The following is a 21,633-nucleotide window of genomic DNA, read 5'->3' as shown; positions in this document are numbered from 1 at the left end:
GGGCAGGGTGTGTGTTGTTCTAGATTGTTGGTCTCTGCCCCCCACTTCTGGGAAGACACTTTTCTATTTCCCTCTTGGAACTCAGACACCTTAAAACCTTAGTAAAAACTAGATGCCATCCACCACCAGCTCCCCTCCAAGCTTACCAAGCCCCAAAGGGACATAGGTGGGGGACAGGGAGATGGCTGGATTTTACAACCACCCGTGCCCTGGCTGTGCCTTTGTGCAGTAAACAATTTGCACAACTGCACGTGGCTGTCCTATCTCCCCGTCATAACACCCAGTCTTTTGGGGAACTAGGGCCTCTTCTCAGGAACCAGGTCTTCTCTAAGATCCTCTTCTGTTACCCACCGCCAATCAATTTCACCAACTTCCAACCCAGTCTCTGCTTAGGACTACAGCTTTCTCTGCCTAGGCCCCACTCAAATGCCTTCAGCAAGACGGAGTCTTCTTTCCAGGATTCTGATGCTTTCCTTCTCTCTGACCCCTGCAGGTACCAGACTCATTTAGATTTATTAAACATGATTTATTCCTTTGGGAGAGGGGACAGGGGAGAAATTGACAGACCAATAAATATTGCACAGGCCACTGGTAGAAGAAAGATCCAGACCGAGGTAGTTTCTGCAGAAAGAGTGAGGGACCTGGGCAGCGAAGGCACCTGAGGTTGTTGGGGCCTGAGTGGACATGAGTCTTGAAGTGAGGATGGTCTCTGGTTCCTCTTGACCCACGGCCGTGTGCCTGACACAAGGCTCCCAACCCCTTGAGCCTGGACCAGCTGATCAGCAGTTGACCTGCCTTTTGAGCAGCGGCAATTGACAGAAAGATTAGGTTTCCTTTAGACGTTCTGATTGGTTGCTCCTATGCAGCGACAACTGGCAGCCTCGGATGGAGAGTGCCCAGCAGCTGTCATTGGCAGTTGGCCAGAGAGCTGGGCTGACCCGCTCCCATTGGCTGCAGACTGGGGCTCCGCCTTGGTGGACGCGTTGGGCATCTTGCCCGGAGCGGGCTAAAAAGACAGTGATCTATGGCCTCGGGAGAGTACAGTTCAACGGCGGTGCCTGGTGGTTTGCAGCACCGGACGGCTGTGATTGGCTGACACTCCTCCTCAGCCGAACTCCGTTTGGGACTAAGGGGCGGCCTAGAAGCAGAGCCAAGAAGCTTTGATTGGCTGTTCAGGGGTGCCTAGCAACTGTAGGCTGCCTCAATCGCCGGCTTCCTTTAAGAATACAGTAACGGAAGTGACTGCCGTTGGTAAGTGGAAGTTGGGGCGGGGCGAAGCATGGTAGCTTTGATTGACAGCTTATCGTGGAGGAGGCGGGGCTTAGCCCCTCAGCAGGTGGCTAGGCCAGGCTGGGCGGAGGTTTCCCTCCAGGCTCCTCACTGCTAGGTGCTGGCTGGGGGGCCTCGGAAATGACCGTAGGCAACGGGTCTAGCTTGGGGAGACCCGGGGGTGGGAACATCCCAATGCTGGGGGTCAGGGCTTGCAGGTGGGCCAGGGCCCGAGTTCCGTTGAAGGCCACGGCACAGCCTGACTGGGCCAGGAGCCAGTTCTCTACCTCCGACTGGAGCCACTGGGAGGTCTCTGCAGGGAAAGAAGAGATGTTGTGAGGAGGTGATCGGGGCCTGGGAGGGCCAGGAAGGGCCAGCAGGGAGGGCACAGGGCAAGGAACATGAGGGTCTGGGTTTGGGAGAAGCCTAGGGGTACGCTTGAGGTTAGCAGGGAAATGGGACATGGCCTAGGAGGGTCCAGCTCTGGGGCTCTCATCTAAGGACATCAGGGACTCTTGTTCCAGATGGAGGTTTCTGTTGGCAGGTGGCTCAGCATTTTAGCACTGCCTTCAACTCAGGGTGTGATCCTGGAGACCCGGGATCGAGTCCCACGTTGGGTTCCCTGCATGGAGCCTGCTTCTCCCTCTGCCTGTGTCTCTGCCTTTCTCTCTCTGTCTCTCATGAATAAATAAATAAAATTCTTTAAAAAAAAAAAAAAAAAGAAAGAAAAAGAAAAGGAGAAATCCTGAGGCTCACATAGGGAGGGGACAAGAGTCTCTTTTGGAAGAAGCGCTAGGGAAGTCGCCAGCACAGGAGGGCATGCCACACCAGGAGTCTGATGATCCAAGACCCTTTTCAGGATAAGATCAGGATAGGGAGGTCACTGCAAGGAGGGACCAGGTCTATCAATATCTGAAGCAGAGTTGGGGGGCGTCTCATCTGCTGCCCACCGAGGTCACCTCAGAAATCGGTCAGATTCACCAGTGGGAGCTGGGAGTGCTGGGTCTGCAGCTTGGGGTTGGTGTCTCAATGGGGTGGGGATCACTTGGGACTCAGTGAGGGGAAAGGGGAATGTCTTGACCTTGTAGGGACAGGATGGAATCTGTTCCAAGTGGGGCCATGTCAATGCTGGGTTGAGATGGGATGGGGGCAGGGCAGCAAAGGATGGGGGGGCAGTGGCGGGGCAGTACTTAGGGCAGGGCCACCTGGTACAGGGTACCAGAGCCCCAGGGCCAAGTCCTACCTTTAGACGGGCCGTGTGCGCCCCGGGGCAGCCGGGCCAAGAAGCTGTGTGCCAGCAGTGCCTCCTTGGCATGTTCATCCTGTGCCCGCAGGGCCAGGGCACTGAGCAGCTCCGAGTTATTGGAAGTGCTGCGGTAGTAGAGCATGTGTGCCAGCTCCAGCGCCTGCATGCTGCGCCGCTGTCCGAACATCTGCAGGTGGGACAGCACCCACGGGCTCAGCTGAGGAACTGGGTGGGAGGGGCAGCGTCCCCTGGGACCCCATGCCCCCGCCCATACACCACTATCACCACCTCCCTATCCCAGTTACTCAATGCTGGGCTGGTCCTTCCCATGGCCTTCCCCAGACCTCTTGGGTTCAGGTCCCCAGGACCGGGGCCTGGATATTTGTATTTTTAACACACACACAAACACATACATACACACACACACCCTCTAACCCCAATGACTCTGAGGCCACCAACAGCTTTTAGCAATCGCTTCACTGGTTTGCTTATCTGAGCCAACTATTAATGGATTTGTTCAAGGATTTCCAGACGATTTGAGCCTTAGCCTTGGAACTTTCTGTTATGATTATTTTTTTTAAGTCCTTATCTTTTAGACACATACTAAAGTATTTCCAGGCGATATGTTTAGGATTTGCTTCAAAATAACCCAGTGATGGGAGAGCAGGGGGTGTCTTTGGGTGAAACTCGATTGACTACAGAGAATTATAGATGCTGAATGGCTGGCTACATGGGAGCTCACTGTGCTGTTCTATTCCTGCATTTGTTTGAAGTTTGCCATAATAAAAAGGTTCTAGGGACGCCTGGGTGGCTCAGTGGTGAGCATCTGCCTTCAGCTCAGGGCGTGATCCCGAGGTCCTGGGATTAAGTCCCACATCGGGCTCCCCTCGAGAAGCCTGCTTCTCCCTCGGCCTGTGTCTCTGCCTCTGTGTGTCTCTCATGAATAAATAAATAAAATCTTAAAAAATAAAAATAAATAAAAATAAAAAGATTTTAAATATTAAATTGTCAAGAGAAGTGTCAACAGAAAACAAATACTCCAAGCCTCTTAAGGTAAGGAGACTGGGGGAGGGGCAAGTCTGGGGCCCAGCTGCCTATTAATAGGTGGCCCCCTCCCCCACCCTTTGCCCCCTCCTCACCTGGATCCCTTACCCCATCCTTGGTGTCCCTACGGAGGGAAAGGAGAGAGCTCACAGGTGCCCCCAGAGGCTCACACTAAACACCTTCATTCCAATTCTTCCATTCATCTACAAAATGAGTTCCAGCCTGCTGGGTCCTACAGTCAGGATGCCTGGGGGCAGGCCCAATTGTGCCCCCCACCCCCCCACCCCGGCCAGCTATGAGCCATTGGCTAAGACCTAAATCCTCAGGGGGCACTATCAGTGGAATGAGGTGGAGGATAGGAAAGGTTCCAGAAATCAACATGAGGTTTATGAGATGCTAGGCACTGTGCCAGGCCCATAACAGGCATTGCAACATGAGCCACTACGGAATATTTAGAATATTCATCTGTCCACACTCCAAGCTCAGTGCCATCTTTTAAAGGCACGGGCTGCTTGCCCATCTTACATGGGGACCCAAGGTGAAATCGCTCAAATGACCTGCCCAGGACCGATGACATGGCTGTGTGTGCCTGTGCTCTGCCTTGTTACAGGCCCTGCACGGTCAGTGTGTCCCTGCGTTGGAACCAATCACCAGCTCTTCGGTGGAAGGCGAGATGTGGGAAACCGCTGTTAGGGACAGTCTGGGATGAAACACCGGGGTTTTGCATCTATTCCCGCCAGCTCGTGCAGTCGACTTCTCAGACATTAAGTGGGCTGCTCATGCTACTCCATGGCACAAAGAACAGGCCAGCCCTCTCTCCCCGGAGAGGACACAAGAGCTGCCACCTGGGTATTCCCTTCAACACCCACCATGGCCCCTCATCCCACCTCCCTGTCTACCGGTTCTCCCTTCTTGGGCTCCAGATCTGGGCCTCGCCATCTATCCCATCACAGGCCAGACCCCTGGCAGCATTCTTGCTCTCAGTACATAGGCCCTGTCCCCTCCTCTCCTACCTGCCTGGTGCATGGCCTCCTCCTGCCTGCATCTGCCCCTTCCAGTCTGTCTCCACACAGCCCCAGAGCTGACCCTGCTCTTCCTTTGCTCACAGCCCTGTCATGGCTCCCCAGTGCCCTCAGAGAGTCCACACTCCCTGGCCTGATGCGTAGCCTGGCCCCTGAAGATTTCTCCCGCTCACCTCCTGCTCCTGCTCTCTGAATGCAGCCCATGTTGATGAGCCAGTTTACCCAGAACATTACCCCAGGCTGCCCTCTCTCTCAGCCCAACCGAAGTCACCCCTGGTCTGTTCTTAGAAAATACTCACTGCTACATTCTCAAGGTTCAGGGTGGACACTGTCCCACAGATGAACAACTGTGTTGGCAGGCTCCCGCAGGGGCCACTGCAACCTCTGTTAGATAGTCCATCCGCGTGCCCCGCACCTCTCCCTGCAGGGCAGGACCAGCCCTGACACATCTCTGGGATACCTGCTTCTCAGCAACCCCAGGCCTGCTCTGTGCTCAGCCTGGGTATGACGGGAGCCCACAAGGGGCACCCCCTGGGCCCAAGAAGGCTGGGAAGTTTTCCTGGAGCCTCTGAGCTGAGGATAAAGAGTGAGCAGAGGATGGTCAGCCCAACCAGGAAGAAAAGACATTGAGGTCAGAGGGAACAGCATCCGCAAAGGGGAAAGCAGTGACGGGGAGCGGCAGAGTGGGCAGGAGGAGGGGGTGCTGGCAGTATATTTTGGTGGAGCTAGAGCACACAATTGTGTTGCATGAGGCTGGGGAAACAGGTTTCTGGGGCCAGTCTGCGAGCAAGGAGAGAGGCCGACTCTGGGGCCCTTGGGATGGGCTGGAGGGCTGGGCAGGACTGACAGGGAGGCTGGGAAGACCTGGGCTGGGGCTAGGACAGAGGGAATGAGAGGAGCACAGAATTGGAGCAGGAAGGACAGGCTGGGTACTAACAGACTGGGGGGCAGGGCAAGGGCCATCTCCTGGGGTCTAGCCAGTGACTGGGGGCACAGGACATTCTACAGATAGAGAACCAGGATCAGGGTTGGGGTGGGGGCAGGGGGCTGCTGCTGGAGGTGCCTGTAAGGGGCCCCCCAGGGGGGACTGCCCCTGAGTTGGCCAGCTCCAGGCAGAGTGGGGAGCCCCAGATCTAAGAGATGACAGAGAGCTGCCTGTGGAAACCACACAAATGGATCCTCTTTCATGGGGCAGAAAGAGGGATGGGTGTACTGCAGTGAAATCAGCGCCCAGGCATCTGATCTGAGACAGGGACAGGGACTCGGAAGAAGGGGGTGCAGGGAAGAAGAATCCTGGGCTCAGTGGGATGCAGTGTCCGTAGGAAAGGCTTAGGCACTCGTCGAGGGAGCAGGCAGGGACAGGGGTCTGGACACTGGGAGAAAAGCCTGCATCAGAGACAGATATCTGGGAGTGACTGACACACAGGAAGGAACAAGAGAATGTAGGAAGAAGGCTCAGAGGACCCACATTTAAGGATTGGAGCTTAGCCACTTAGCCGGGAGCGTGGGAAAATATTTAATGGATGCACTCAATTAACTAGGGAACATGGTTTTACACTGGACCCTGCAGCGCTTGAGGCTCCACAGCCCCTTGGGGCCTCAGAGAGGTGGGACTCTGGGTGCCCCCCCAGACCAGCTGACACCCCTCACCAGCACCTCCAGGCCACTGGCCTCACAGCCCCACCCCTTTCATGGTTGCTGCACTCCCTCTGTGCTCGTGACTCTTCCATGGCAACTGCTGCTCTGTGGATAAAGCCTAGGGTCCATACTCTGCCATTCAAGTCCCTTGACACCCTCTGGGGCCTCACTTCTCCCCCCTGTACCCCGGACTCCAGCCCTGTGAGATTCCCCAAGCTCTGCTGGCTCAGCCCCTTCTCCACCAGAATCTTCCCCTTTCAAAGCTTCCTTTAAATCCCATCTGACCCCTAGGCCTCAGCAGGAGTTGCTATCTCCCCACTCCCAGCCCTGGACCCTCTCAGCCTGGCTATTATCTGTGGGATTTATTACCAGTCTTCCTAAGACCTCGCTGGGATGGCTGGAAACAGCTTGGAAACCAATGAGCCAGGGAGTGAATGATCAAGTACAATGGACGCCACATACCAGTCCACACCACTGGGGCCAGTGCCAGCCCTGGGAAGAATGGGTCATAAGCAGCCCCTCTGGGGCCCACTCAGCCTGGAGACAGCCCACATGGCACAAGTGAGGTTTCAGCCCCCACCCTATCCTCTCAGCCATGAATCCTTGGATGGTGAACAACCTGCGCAGCTGTATGAAGCAGCCAAATACTCACATGTAGCAGAATCAGGAAGGGAATGTGTTAAAAATATAGTTTCCTGGGACCCAGTCCCAGAGTTTCCTATTTAGTCCATTTGGGCTGGAGCTCAGGAGGCTGCATTTATAAAACAGCTCCCCTGGTGATAAAGAAACCCTGCCAGGATGAGGAAGCCCAGATTCAGAGAACAACAGCCCAGTTAGTAATAATAATAACAATAATAGTAATAATAATAGGGATCCCTGGGTAGCGCAGCGGTTTGGCGCCTGCCTTTGGCCCAGGGCGCGATCCTGGAGACCCGGGATCGAACCCACGTCGGGCTCCCGGTGCATGGAGCCTGCTTCTCCCTCTGCCTGTGTCTCTGCCTCTCTCTCTCTCTCTCTGTGACTATCATAAATAAATTAAAAAAAAAATAAAAAAAAATAGTAATAATAATAATCATAGCTCTCATATAGTAGGTTTTGTACTATATGCCAGGCTCTGTTCTCAGCATCACATACATATTCATCCAGTTAATCCCCACAACAACTGTATGCATTAAGTTCTTGTCATCCCCACTCTCCAGGTGTGGGAGCTGAAGCACAGAGAGGTTAAGTGGCCTGTTCAAGGTCACACAGCTAGAAGATAGAAGAGCTCCATTCAAACCCAGGCAGTCCAGTTCTAAAACAACTTCACCAATTTACTAAAACTGCCTCTAAAACAGGCACTTAATGGCTGGCTGTGAACACTCATACAGCGCCTACTGCACACCAGGCACTGTGCCCCGTGCTTTTCATGGCATCAGGAAAACAATCTTCGGGCATACAACCCTACAAGGCAGGTCTTACTCTTGTCTCCATTTTCCAGGTGAGGAAATGGAAGCACAGAGAGATCAAGAAGCCTGCCCAAGGTCATGTTGGGGTACACAAGGTAGAGAAGGAAGGGAAGGAGGGAGGGAGGGAGGGAAAGTAGGAATGACACAAAGCAGGAATAACGCACGAAATAAAACTATAGGGTGGCCTGACCTTCTGGCCAAACACCCAGCAGCAGGGGCCCAGGGAGCACATTGGGTAGTCTGCTTACCTTGGAGGCCCGCAGGCCCATGAAAATAGCAAAGAGTAGTAGCAGCAGAGAGGTGGTCATCTTGAGGTCTGTCAGCACCACCATGCCCACGTTGACGAACAATGCCATGCCCGAGACAAAGAGCGTGAGGTTGAGCAGGGCACGCTGCATGGCGGATGTGCGCACCTTTAGCTCTGGCAGCAGCTGCTCCAGACCCTCCAACGGCGTGTCCTTGAAGCTCTTCAGCACCAGGTGCCCCCGCTTCGTTCGGGCTGCCAGAACCACCCGCTTAAAGTACCTCCTGACAACAAAGACGGGAGGTGGGGGTGGGGAGGTGTCAGGACCACCCCAGGGAGCCCCTCCAGCCCCAGGACACTCTCTACCTCTGTAGTCACATGATCATTGCAAAGGCTACTTAATGGTGGTGGGAGGAAAATGCAAAGTAAACTAAGTGCCCAACAACAGGGCATCAGTTAAATAATGCAATCCCCTGTTACTGGACACAGAGGTTGCTTCTGGTTTCGTGTACTTGGTAAAGGAGAGCTGAATAAAAAGCTTTTTGTTCTTTTTCAAATTCGGAGTCTACTTTTAATTTAGAGTGGCTGCTAGGAGCCAGGGCATGCTATTAAGCTCTGGAGAGACAGCAAGATGAGTCAGTCGCTGCCTTTGTGGAGCTTATAGTCCAGCGTGAGAGATAGATAATTAAACACACAGTCTGCAAGTATAAATATCTCCTTGGAATAGATTCTTGGAAGTGGAATTACTGAGGGGCATCTAGGGATATGAGGGGTTTGGGTTTTGTTTTGTTTTGTCTTTGGGTTGTTCTATTTTGTTTTGTTTTTTTGGATTCGTGACCATATCCGATAAATGGATTTCCAGAAAAGACTGGGTAATTTACAGGCCCAAGATATCCAGCTCTCCTGACCCTGCTCTGTATTAGAATAGCCTCTGTTAAAAATATGATGTTCATCAGAGTCCTTGCTGTGCCATTTTCTCAGAATGTGACCGTCCCTTTCTGAGCCTCAGCCGTCCTCATTTGGAAAACAAGAAGTATCCCTACCCTTTCTCTTCCCCTGGGCATTGTAGTTCTTATATTTCCCTGGGAAGAAAAGGCAGCATTTGGGTGATCTCCCCACCCCTTTCTTGACTTCCCTCACCAGGCCCCAGACACCCAAATCCAAACACTGACCTGTCAGTCCCCTCTCGACTCTAACCTTGCTCCCTCTCGCTGCAGCTGGGGAACAGGGGCCGCCTCACCTCTCTGTGGGGGGCGACCTGCTGAAGAAGCCACGTTTGGAGCCCACGCTGGACTTACGGGGCATCTGCCCAACTCGCTGGCCCAGGGCCCAGAACTGCATGTAGATATACTGATCCAAATTTATTGTCACCTGGCGAGGGAGACAAAGGAAGCAGAGGCAGCTTAGCATGGGCTGGGGTGAGAGTACAGGCTACTAGAATTAGATGCCCCACCCTTCAAGGATTTCTACTCCTCTCCAAGGCTTATTATCACCCAATGTCTAGGCAGGGTGGCCACATATAGTTGCTCATGTTGTATACTGCACAAAGCATACTATGCACGATGGCACCATTTACTTCATAGTCATTTTTATTACCACATTTCCGAAAATCTAAGAGGCTACTGATTTTAAGATACTCTATGACTTTTTAATTGAATAAATATGACCTGTCACACTGTGTAAGCTTAAGGTACATAACATGTTACTTTGATACATTTATATATTGTACTATGATCACCAATGTGGGATATTCCTTATTTTACGAAGCAACTAAAAAAGGGAAAGTATTGCCAATTCAAACTTTGCCATACCATCACTTATAAGTCATATCCCAATTTCAGACAATAAAATATGACTTCAGAAAAAAAAAGTAAGTCTTAAAAAAATCACTAAAATGGGGGACTTTGGAAGATTTTAGTATTTTTATTATAATTTTGTTGACTTTAAGGACAAAACGTTTTTTGTATTATTTATTATTACACTTTTCTGGCCGATGGTGTTAAGGTATCTAGGCCTAAGAAGCTTGGTATATTATGATACTTTTCCAACAGATGGCAGTACGGTGACTGGGAAAGAGGTGCCTTATTCGAATTAACCAAAAAATGCTCCATGGGCTCATGCTCTGTGCTCAGGACAACTCCCAGCAGCCTCTGCTTCCCAAAGGCTCCATCCCTACCCCAAGGCCTCCCAGGAGTTCTGGTTCTCCCCTGGAAGACAGGCACCTGGACCTCATCCTGAGGGTGATGGACCACCAGAGCGTAGGCCAGAGTGTCCTCAGAGAGTGGAGAGAAGTTAGCCTGGGCCAGCAGGGGCTCCAGGGCCTGAAGCACCTCCTGCTCATTGGACAGACGCTGGGGGTCCGTAAGCGAAGGCTGGTCGAGGGTCTCCCTGTCGGGGTTGATGGGGTCATACAAGGCCTGAGGAGAGAGTCAGAGGGAAGAAAACTGGGCTACTGCACAGCATGAGGGACTGTCCCTGGCCCACGCTTTAGGTAACAGGGTGCCCCGAGGCTTGTATTGGGTCCTCTCCCCGTTCCTCTCTTCCAGCTCACTTTGAGTCACCTCATTAAAACACCACTCTGGGCATCTCTGGGTATCATCTCTTTGCGGCTTTGCATCTCTAGCCCAGACCCAGGCTCCAGATTCCAGACTTAATATCCGGTACTGGGGCATGAGCATCTATCTATCCTCCTCCTCTCCCCAGTCATGGAGGGGAAGGGGATACACAGGCAGGCATGGAGAGAATGAGTTTCCCAGCCTCCCTGAGTCTGGATGTGGCCAGAAGATTTGTCTCATCCAGCTGAAAACACCACTTTGCCCACAGCTTGATTTTGAGCACAGGGGGGTGAAGGAAATGTTCTAAAGGAACAGCACAGCAACACAATGGAGGGACCCTGGGTCCTAGAACAGCCTCATGTGGAACCCTGGGCCACTTACCACAGGACCGTCAGGTGGGAGAGAAATAATCCTCCACTTCCTTTAAACCATCATGTGGTGAGATCTGCTTGTTATAGCAGCTAAGCCTTTATGCTGACTCATGCAAACTCTCTGGTTGACATTTCTCTTTGGATGTCAATCACCTCAAAGCCAGCAAGTTGAGCCACAGGTCACATCCCCCTGTCCCCATCTTTCAATAAAAACGCCATTCAGGGATTCTTCTCTCATAGTCAACAATCTCTGCATTGATTCACCCCTTCCCTATTGGAAACAGCATCTCACATCCAACATGACCCAAGGAGAATGCTCCATTTCTTCCTCTCCTTCCTCCAGCCTCTCATTTCAGGAAACAGCACTACCCAATTCTACAGATGCTCTCATCAGAGATCTCGGAGGCACCCTTTTTTTTTTTTTTTTAAAGACTATTTATTCATGAGAGACACACAGAGAGGGGCAGAGACATAGGCAGAGGGAGAAACAGGCTCCATGCAGGGAGCCCATTGTGGGACTTGATCCTGAGACTCTGGGATCACACCCTGAGGCCAAAGCAGACACTCAACCACTGAGCCACCCAGGTATCCCACGGAGGCATCTTTGATTCCTTCCTTCTCTTCACTACCTGCACCCCCCCCCCCACCATTCAATCCTTTAGCAAGTTCACTGGCTAGAACCCCTGAGTCACCCTTGAGTCCATCATCCCCACCCTCCGTCTCCATGGCCACCTTCTCATCCGGCCACCTTCTCCTCCTACCTCAACAATCATGTTGGGCTTCTGTTCTCCCTGCTTCTTCTCTGGCCACTTCTAAAGCACTCTCCATGAAACTGCTACAAAGAGCTCATTTAGACTAGAAACAGATCCCACACCCTCTCCCCACAGTGGCTCCCCGCTGCAATTGTCCCACCACCTTCAAGGTGGCCCACAAAAGGGGCTCCACCCCACCCACCTCATCTTATGCACCTACCACTCCCCCCACACAATACATACAAGAATTGTTAACTCAGGGTCACCTGAAAGGCTCAGTGGTTGAGCAACATCTGACTTTGTCGTGATCCCAGGGTCCTGGGATCTAGTTCCTCATCAGGTTCCCTGCAGGGAGCCTGCTTCTCCCTCTGCCTGTGTCTCTGCCTCTCTCTGTGTCTCTCATGAATGAATGAATGAATGAATGAATGAATGAATGAATGAATGAATAAATAAATAAATAAATAAATAAATAAATAAATAAATATTTTTTGAAAGTTGTTGACTCAATGAATGAATAAGGCAGTGAGTTTCTTGGTGCTTGGCCTGTGCTTGTCTCAGGATGACAGATGACTTGCCCCAGACCATACAGTGAGCCTCACAGGGATGTCACTGACCCAGAAAACAAGCCCATTAACAAGCACATAAACAAGCCTGTCTCTCAGGAGAGGTAGCCTGAAGGAGGAACTTGTCTAGGCTAGGTACAATTTTGAATTGAAGGAAAGAGGTACTCCAAGTGGGAGGAACACCCTTAGCAAAAGTTTGGAGGTGGGAAGGCCCCGGGCCGTGGAAACAACTGAGCAGGTCAGCCAAGCCTAGCAAATTCCCTACTTCTTCTTCTTCTACTTTTTTTTTTTTTTTTAAGATTTTATTTATTCATGAGAGACACACAGAGAGAGGCAGAGACATAGGCAGAGGGAGAAGCAGGCTCCCTGAAGGGAGCCCAATGCAAGACTCGATCCTGGGACTCCAGGATCATGCCCTGAGCCAAAGGCATATGCTCAACCACTGAGCCACCCAGGTGCCCTGCAAATCCCCTTCTGAAGGAGCTCCCAGGGCTGGGGAATGCTGCCTGGAGGACGGACTCCAGCTGAGAACAACGACCTGTGCCAGAAGTCCTTCAGGTCCCACAGGCCAAGTTCTCGGACTCACAGAGTGACCTTGAGAAATTCTACTTCCAGGACTGAGCTGTAGTTTGAGAGGGAGGGAAGCTCAGAGCTGGAGGAGAGAGAAATCTGCATTCATCAGGCATCCGCTGCGAGTCAGATTCTCTTCTGGGCATTTCACATCCACCTGCGCCCAGGACTCCGGGCCAGAAACCTGGATATCACAGGTGACCCCTGCTGCTCCTTTCCCCCACACAACAAGTTCTGCTGATTCTATCGTCCAAAATGGATCGCCACTTTGCCCCCTAGCCCTGCCCCATCCACACCACCATCTCCTCCTCCTGCCCGGATAAGTCTAACGGCCTTCTCAATGATCTCCCCAAATTCCCTCACCCCCAACAATCTGTCTTCTACACAGCAGCCAAGATTCTATCAAACCATAACAACAGCAATAATAAATGATAGTGCACGTTTATATAGTGTCAGGGACTGTGTGAAACAGGTATACACGGTCTCACCATGTGACAATGGTACTTTTGTTATCCTCATTTACAGATGTGGGACCTGAGGCACAGAGAGGTTAAGTAATTGCCCAAGGTCACACAGCCAGGAAGTGACATACTGGGAATTACACATCTAACCATGTTGATCTCCTGCTAAAATCATTCCAAGGCTCCTACTGCCCTGATGAAGTAGGACCATGCTCTGTTCCATGTCCTTCAAGGCTTCTGAGGACCTAACACCACAATCCCCCTTGGGGGCTCAACACCAGCCACACTGGTGTAAGTTCCTCCAGGCAGAGGGACATTGCACCAGCTGTTAAGAAACTCTCCGGGCCCCTTTCCCTTTCCACTACTGAAATCCTATTCTTCTATAATATTCCAGCTCCCTTATCACTCTCAAAAAACCTTCCTCTGCTCTTTAGGCTGAGCAGAGCTGCCTTGTAAGGTTGGGCAGAGTGTATACTGCACAACGGTGCCAGATCTAATAAGTACCATTTTAGATGCTGCAGACATATACATTTATCCTAACAGTCACCCTTTCAGATGGAAATAAAGATTATAGAGCAGCAACCATCCAACAGAACAATGATAGAAACATCTAGATCTGCACCATCCAATAGCTTACCGCTGGTCACAAGTGGCTACTGGGTACTTGAAATGGGGTGAATACAATGGAAGAATGGAATTTCTGAATTTTGATGATCTCAAATTTAAACAGCCGCATGTGGATAGCAACTACCATAAGACACCGCAGCATCAGAAGAGGGCAAGGGGCACGTTTTTTCAATTTGCACACAGTTCGGTACAGAAACCAAGGTCAGCTTTGTTATCTACTGGCAACAAACCATGTCCAGTGAGTTCACTGTCTGAATCCATCTGCTCATCAGAGGAGAGTGTCTGACTCACAACTGTCCCCACCACCCAAGCTCAGCTGCCTGAGGGCAAGGTACAGGCCTGAATTTGCTGCTGATGTCATTCGTGAACTCCGGACTTACACACCAAGAGCCCACTCAGTGCTTGCCCGCAGATGTCTGACAGGCCTCTTGACACTTCCATGCAGGCATCTAATGGACATCCTCTCAAACCCACTACATCCCAAACTGGGGTCCCGACACTCCTCCCCAGACCTGCTTCTCCCACCACCCTATCCAGCTCAGGAGAGGCCAAGTCCATCCTTCTAGGTGCTTAGGCCCAAAGCCTGGGCTCCTCTATTTCTCACACATTGAATCGATTAGCAAATCCTGATGGCCCCACATTGAAAACAGATCCAGAATCTGACCATTTCTCACCACCACCCTCTCATACTCTACTTACTCCAGGCCTGAGCTACCCTCACCCCCTGGACTGTTGTGATGGCCAGACCATTGGTCTCCCTGTTCCCATTCAGCAGCCCCAACCCAATCTATTCCTCAGGCAGCCACCAGAGGGCACCTATTGTCACTGAAGTCGGTTCACAGCTCTCTGCCCAGAGCCCTCTGGTGGCTTCCACCTCACTCAGAGTCAAAGTCCTCACTGTCCCCAGGAGGCTCTACAGGATCTGGGCCCCAGGCTCATCTCTGCCCTCATTTCTAGCTGTCTTCCCATTGCTCACTCAGCCTCTTTGCTGTTTCTCCTACACACCATGCACACTCCTGCCACAGGGCCTTTGCACTTACTGTTCCTGCAGATCTCATAGCTCATTCTTGCCTCCTCCTGGTCTCTGCTCAAATGTCACCCCCTCAGTGAGCCCTTCCCTGACGATTCTACCTAAAGTTACAAAACATTCCTGCTTTCTTTTTCTTCTTAATTAGGGTTACCAGATTTAGCAAAAATAAGTAAATAGATAGATAGATAATAAAATAAAATAAAATAAAATAAAATAAAATAAAATAAAATAAAATAAAATAAAATAAAATAAAATAATAAAATCAGTACACCAAGTTAGATTTGATTTCCAGATCAACAACCAACAATTTTTTGGGTTTAAGTACATCCCATGCAATATCTGAGGGCTGTATGATATAGGACATAATTATACTACAAAATAAATTATTCATAGCTTATCTGAAATTCAAATTTAACTGGATGCAGAGGGTTGAACGGTGTCCTCTAAAAATTCATGTCTCCTCAGAACCTCAGAATATGACCTCATTTGGAAATAGGGTCTTTGCAGGTCTAATTAGGTAAGAATCCCAGGATGAGATCATCCTGGATTAAGGTGGGCCCTAAATCCTATGAGAGTGTCCTTTATAAGAGACGGAGAAGGACATGCAGAGTAGCAGAAGAAGGTGATGAGAAGATAGGAGACAGAGATTGAACTATTGTTTCTATCAGCTAAGGAAGGCCAAGGACAGTGGCTACCATGAGCTAGGAGAGGGGAACGGGGACAGTCCCCCCGCAAAGCCTCCACAAGAAATGAATCCTGCCCACACTTTGATTTCAGACTTCTAGCCTCATGAACTCTGAAAGAACAAATTTCTGCTGTTTGAAGCCATTCAGGTTATGGTAATCTGTTATGGCAGCAGTCGGAAAGGAATAAACTAGGTGTTCTCTACTTTATCTGGCAATCTTATCACTAGAATGTGATCCCATGAGGCAGAGATACACATCTGTCAGGCTCACCACTATGTCCTGGGACCTGGAACAATTTGGAGGACACAGTAGGTGCTCAATAAATATCCACGGAGGGGCACCTGGGTGGCTCAGTCAGTTGAGTGTCAGACTCTTGGTTTCCACTTGGGTAGTGATCTCAGCGTTGTGGGATCGAGCCCCATGTTGAGCTCTGTGCTGAGCCTAGAGCCTGCTTGGGATTCTCTCTCCATCTCCCTCTGCTCCTCTCTCTATTGACTCTCTTTCTTATCAATCAATCAATCAATCAAACTTTAAAATACATACATACAAAAAAAAATAAAAAAATAAAATAAAATAGGGATCCCTGGGTGACGCAGCGGTTTGGCGCCTGCCTTTGGCCCAGGGCGCGATCCTGGAGACCCGGGATCGAATCCCACGTCGGGCTCCTGGTGCATGGAGCCTGCTTCTCCCTCTGCCTGTGTCTCTGCCTCTCTCTCTCTCTCTCTCTGTGTGACTATCATAAATAAATTTTAAAAATTTTTTAAATTTTTTTAAAAAAAGCTCATTTCTTTAAAAAAAATAAAATAAAATAAAATACATACATACATACCCACTGAATGAATTCAATGATAAACAAGGCAAAGGAGGTGCAGAGAGAGGTCACCTGCCAAGGTCACTAGCGTAGCTCATAAACAATGAAGTCAGCTATTCTTTTCCTGCACAAGGGAGTTTCCTCAAGGGACTTAGGTCACCAGTAAGGGTCCCCTATGGTGTGTCTCACCTGCCTCTGCTTCTACCCTGCTCTTCTCCTCTTAGCATCTCAGTTTAAATAAGACCTCCTGCCTTAGTGGGAATAATCTTCACTGTATATGTATTCTGTGTCTCTACATATTAAATGTTTATAGAATAAAATGATAGATTTTTTTAAAGATTTTATTTATTTATTCATGAAAGACACAGAGACAGAGAGAGAGAGAGAGAGGCAGAGACACAGGCAGAGGGAGAAGCAGGCTCCATGAAGGGAGCCTGACGTGGGACTCGATCCCGGGTCTCCAGGATCACACCCTGGGCTGAAGGCGGCGCTAAACCGGGGAGCCACCAGGCTGCCCAAAATGATAGATTTCTAAGTAACATTTTTTAAAAGCTCTGCCTTGGGGTTCCTGGCTGGCATGGTTGGTTAAGCATCTGCCTTTGGCTCAAGCCATGATCCCCAGGTCCTGGGATCTAGCCCCACATCAGGCTCCCTGCTCAGAGGGGAGTCTGCTTCTCCCTCTCTCTATGTCTCTGCCTCTATGTGTGTATCTTATGATACAATAAATAAATGAAATCTTTAAAAATAAATAAATAAACAAAATCCCTGCCTCTCCTGGACCCCAGGCTAGGGCTCAGAGGCAGTCAGACACAGGTGCAAATTCTGGCCCCAGCCGGCCCTCCCGGAGCCTCAGTATCTGTCTCTGTAAATGGAACTAACGGCAGCTGCCTCTCCAGGCCACAGGAAGAAGTCCAGGAGCCTGACCCAGGGTGAGTGCTTAGCAACAGGGGTTGTTGTTACTTTTCAAAGCAAAGAGGGAACGCACAGGAGGGCAGTGGCGGTGTGCAGTAAAGGGTTGACTAGAAGGCCTGGGTTGTCCAAACCCTGAACATTCCAAAGGACCGGCCCTTGACTGGCTCCTAAGATAACTATCTAAGCCCTTGGAAATGTGCTTGATAAGAATCTTTGGTTTTACCTGGGGCCTTGGGCCACAGCAGCTAGTCTAGGCTAACAATGGGATTTATGGTGGGACCTTGGGCCAGGAAGTAGCCGTCTGACCTCTGGAGGGGCGCTGGTGACTGAAGTCAGCCACACAAACGCTGACCGACCCTCAATAAAGATCCTGGACACCAGGTGGGGTGCGCAGCTGGATTGTGGGTTCATGCCTCACACTGAGTGCAGAGATTACTTAAAAATAAAATCTTAAAAAAAAAGTCCTGGACACTAGGGCTCCAGTGAGTTTCCCTGGGCAATACTCCATGCATGCTGGCACACCTCACTGGCAAGAGAACTAAGTGTCATCTTGCAAGACTCCTCTAAGAGAGACAACAGGAAGCTTGCCTGGCCTCTCCTGGACCCCACCTCCTGGCCTTTTTCCTTTACTGATTTTGTTCACTATCCTTTTGTTGTAATAAACTATTACTGTGAGCATTACAGCTTTTCTGAGCTCTGTGAGTCCTGCACAGAAAATCACTGAGGCTGATCACTGATCCGACACAGCCAGGATCCTGAGAGGGGAAGGAGGATGTGGAGAATGTGGCTTGCCGACATTACTCTTTCCTGGGGTTCCACTTCTCTTTCTGGCTGCTCCTTGGCTGTCCCCCTCACGGGTTCCAGTTCCCCTTCCTGATCTCAAGGCTAGCATGTCCCAGGGCTCAGCTAATCCCCCTGATGATCTCATTTAGTACCGTTTATATGCTCCCAGGGGCTCCTGCTCAGCCCAGACCCCTCCCACGACCTCCAGAGCCCATATTAGCGCCACCTGGCTCTCCACCTGGCTGTCTAATAAGCATCTCAGGTTCCCAAGTGGAAAACTGAGTTCGCGTCTTCCCCACAGATCTGCCTCCTGCCCCCGCCATGTCTTCCGCATCTCAGCAAATGGCAGTTCCATTCTTCCAGAGGAGCAGGCCCTAACTGCTGGAGGCACCCCCTGACTTCTTCCTTTCCCTCATTGCCCGCCCGCACAGCCAAATGCTGATCCCTTCCAACCATTACCAGCGTCTGACCACTTTTCCCCACTTCCACTGCTATTACTCTTGCTGGGGCTGCCATTATCCCTCACCTGGACAAACATAATTGACTCTGAATAGATCTCCCTGCCTCTGACAGTCTGTTCCAGAAGGTTCCTGTTAACACCTAAATCACACATCCCTCCTCTGCACAGAGCTCTCCTGTGGCTCTCAGCTAACTTAAAGTCAAAGCGGAGTCCTCACCACTGCCCACAGGGCCAGACAACAGTGTACCCTCAATCCCTCTCTGCCTTCATCTCCTGCCCTCTCTCCCTCACTCACACCCCTCCAGCCACAATGCTCCCTTCCCCATTCTTCCAACTCTCCATATGTACCCCCAGGGCCTTTGCATTTGCTTTTCCCTCCACCTGAAATGTGCCTACCTCCCCCACCCCCACCCCTGCCACCAGATATCCATTGGGCTCTGTCTTTACTCAGGTCTTAAATCACCTGTCACCTCCTCAGAGAAGCCTTCCCTGATCACCCTAAAACAAGCCCTCATGTCATCCTGCTCTATCCTGCTACTATGCTCCATTGCTCTTCACAGCACTTATGGCTCTGGGGCATTCCATTTTATATCTATCTATCTATCTATCTATCTATCTATCTATCTATCTATCTATCTATCAATCATCTATCTCCCCAACCGGGTGCCTGCTCCACAAGGACGTGGCTTCATCTGTTCCACTTACTGCTGCATCCCCCGTGCTTAAAAGAGGGCCGGGTTCCAAGTAGAGGCTCAGAAGATTTTTACTGAATGATGGATAAGCTAACAAGCACATCAAGGTTCAAGGGGCCTGGTCCTCACCTGCAGCCGGGCCAGGGTGTGGTGGTAGTGGAACAAGGTGCAGAAGTCCACGTGGGCTGCAAAATCCTCCAAAGCTGCCTTCTCCGCAGGGCTGGAGTGGAATTCCTGTTACCTCAGGAAGCAAAACTTCTCTTTAGGCTTCTTTCCCCCTCCTCTTGGGGAGGATTTCTTTCTCTGGCAGTCCATATGACCAAGGCTTTTTAAGATCTTGTTTTGCTTGGGGTGGGGGACAGCTAATTTTACTGACCAAGAAACTGAGCCAGCCCAGTGTAGCAGAAAACAGACAGTGGAAAGAGTTAGAAGATCAAGTTCCCGCTTTGACACTCACTCGCTGACATTCACACAATGCTTATTGTGTACCAGCCTCTGTTTGTTGGCATATTTTTCTCCAGAGGCTGTACAGAGATGGAATTATCACACCCACTTTTCAGAAAGAGAAACTGAGGCTCAGGGGAAGTCGCTTGCTGAGGGCCACAACGTTTGTATAAAGAGAAGCTGAGACTCTAATCCAGACCTACCTGACTCCAGAACACACATATTTAATCGCCTCTTTATGCTTCCCATCTTGGTGCTCTAAGTGAATGTCTTCATCTCTCTGGACCTCTCCCCTTATCAGCAACAGAGGATCACACCCTCTTTCTCAGAGAGTGATGGTGAGAATTTGATGCAATTCTGTGTTCATATACATACCTGTGTGTTTGTGTATGTGTGTCGATATCTATGTGTGTGCTTGTGGATAAAGTCTAGCACAGGTCTTACTTAGTACATACAAAGGTGTTCAATAAATGATTTTTAAAGGAACGATAATCCTCTATAATGACAAGTAGGATGATGATAGTCAGTTAAGAGCTTAGCTCTGGTGTCAGATCATGACTTTCAGAGTAGAGCAGGTGCCTAACGCCTCATCAGAGACCATAGTTGCTGCCCTCCCCTGGAGTCAGACCATTTGGGTTCTAACGTGGGCCACAACAACATGGCCTTGAGTAAGTAACTTTCTTTCTCCTCTTGCTTCAGTCACCTCATTTGTAAAATGGGAACAATAGTAGTCTCTCTCTTACTGCGTTGTTCTGAAGATTCAACAAGGCGTGGAAAATGCTTAGCACTGTGCCATACAGTAAGAGCTCAAACAATGTGATAATTATGATTACATCTTCGCTGGCATAATTATTACTAAGTAGTGGTAATAGTTATGATGAGAATAATTATTCTGCCCATTTTTCAGAGATCAAAACCATGCCCCAGAGAGGGTTGTTCAAGCTCCCAGAACAAATCCAGAATTGCTGCTACATCAGCATCTCACAGGTCTGTCCCTGCAGTCCAACGCCACGCCCACCTGGGAGAAGAGGAAAAGGAACTACAACTCCCAGGAGGCACCGGAACAGCCTTCTATAGCACGCAGGGCTGTGCCGCCGCGATGCCTGCCGGGAGTCGTAGTCCCCCGGCTCTTGGACCCGGGACCGGAGGTACCTGTATTAGGAGGCGGAGCAGCTGCTCCTTGGAGAACGGGATGAACCGCTCGCGGTACTGCTGGGCCCAGTCGCGGGGCTCCGTGGGGTTCCACATCTTGCGGTACTCCCCCATCTTGGTCGCCAGTGACGACAGGGCCCGGGGGGGCCCGGGGAGCGTGGGCAACAGGGACCATACTCGGACCCTGGATCCCCAGACCCCCCGGGTCACATGCAGCATGGCCAGACCCTTCCCCTGGAGCCTGAACGAGGGAAAAGGACAGGGGTCAAAGGCCATTTAAAGGAAACGCACCCTCTCCACCTCCAGGGGCTGTCCCTGCCCCGGGCAGGGCGCCGAGCCCATCTGCCCATCTTGCAGCCCGTCTTGCCTTGTGCCCTCCCACAATGCTCATTTTGGCCGGCGCCCCAAGCAGGGGTCATTAGTCTTGAATCCTGGGGCGTTTTTCGGGCCCAGAGACCCTGCAGTGGTACAATGGGCTTCTGAGGGGTCTAGGCGGCAGGTGGATCTGAGGACCATAGGAGATCGTCGGAAAGACTACCTAGGGGGTGCAAGGCGGCCCTCCCCCGGCCATGCAAACCTCCGCCCTCTCCCTCACCTTAGCCAACGCTCGACTGTCATTGAGCCTCCTGCGCATGTGTAGGAAGGCGTCCTGGGTCCCTAAGGTTCGGCTTCAGCCTACAGTAAGACGCATGCGCGCAAAGCCTGGGTCACCGAACGCCATCTTTCCCCTAACGCGCTGTCTCAACTGCGCATGCGCAATCTTCCAGCCTTTCTTCTCTCCCCTTGTTTGAGCGCAGCGCATGCGCTGCGGAAGTGTCTCCTTGTCCGCGTGCTTCAAAGGGAAGGGGGCGGA

At 50.8% G+C, this 21,633-nt stretch overlaps 1 protein-coding gene across 1 annotated transcript; it reads right to left on the bottom strand.

Annotated features, from left to right (window-relative positions):
- Nucleotides 1-505: 505 nt before the first annotated feature.
- TMEM143 (transmembrane protein 143) lies at nt 506-21,620 on the bottom strand. Its single transcript, XM_072772841.1, has 8 exons — nt 21,376-21,620; nt 20,781-21,021; nt 19,314-19,418; nt 10,134-10,328; nt 9,152-9,282; nt 7,916-8,195; nt 2,513-2,702; nt 506-1,582 (listed from the first exon to the last, which is right to left on the bottom strand). Exons 1-8 carry the CDS (start codon nt 21,396-21,398, stop codon nt 1,341-1,343), a joined length of 1,407 nt encoding a protein of 468 aa, XP_072628942.1. The 5' UTR covers nt 21,399-21,620; the 3' UTR covers nt 506-1,340.
- Between the last annotated feature and the right edge of the window lie 13 nt (nt 21,621-21,633).

Source organism: Canis lupus, chromosome 1 (genome assembly GCF_048164855.1).
Source record: "Canis lupus baileyi chromosome 1, mCanLup2.hap1, whole genome shotgun sequence".
Taxonomy (NCBI): Eukaryota; Metazoa; Chordata; class Mammalia; order Carnivora; family Canidae; genus Canis; species Canis lupus.
Note: the sequence above shows the minus strand (reverse complement) of the source record. Positions and strands in the feature narration are given on the sequence as shown.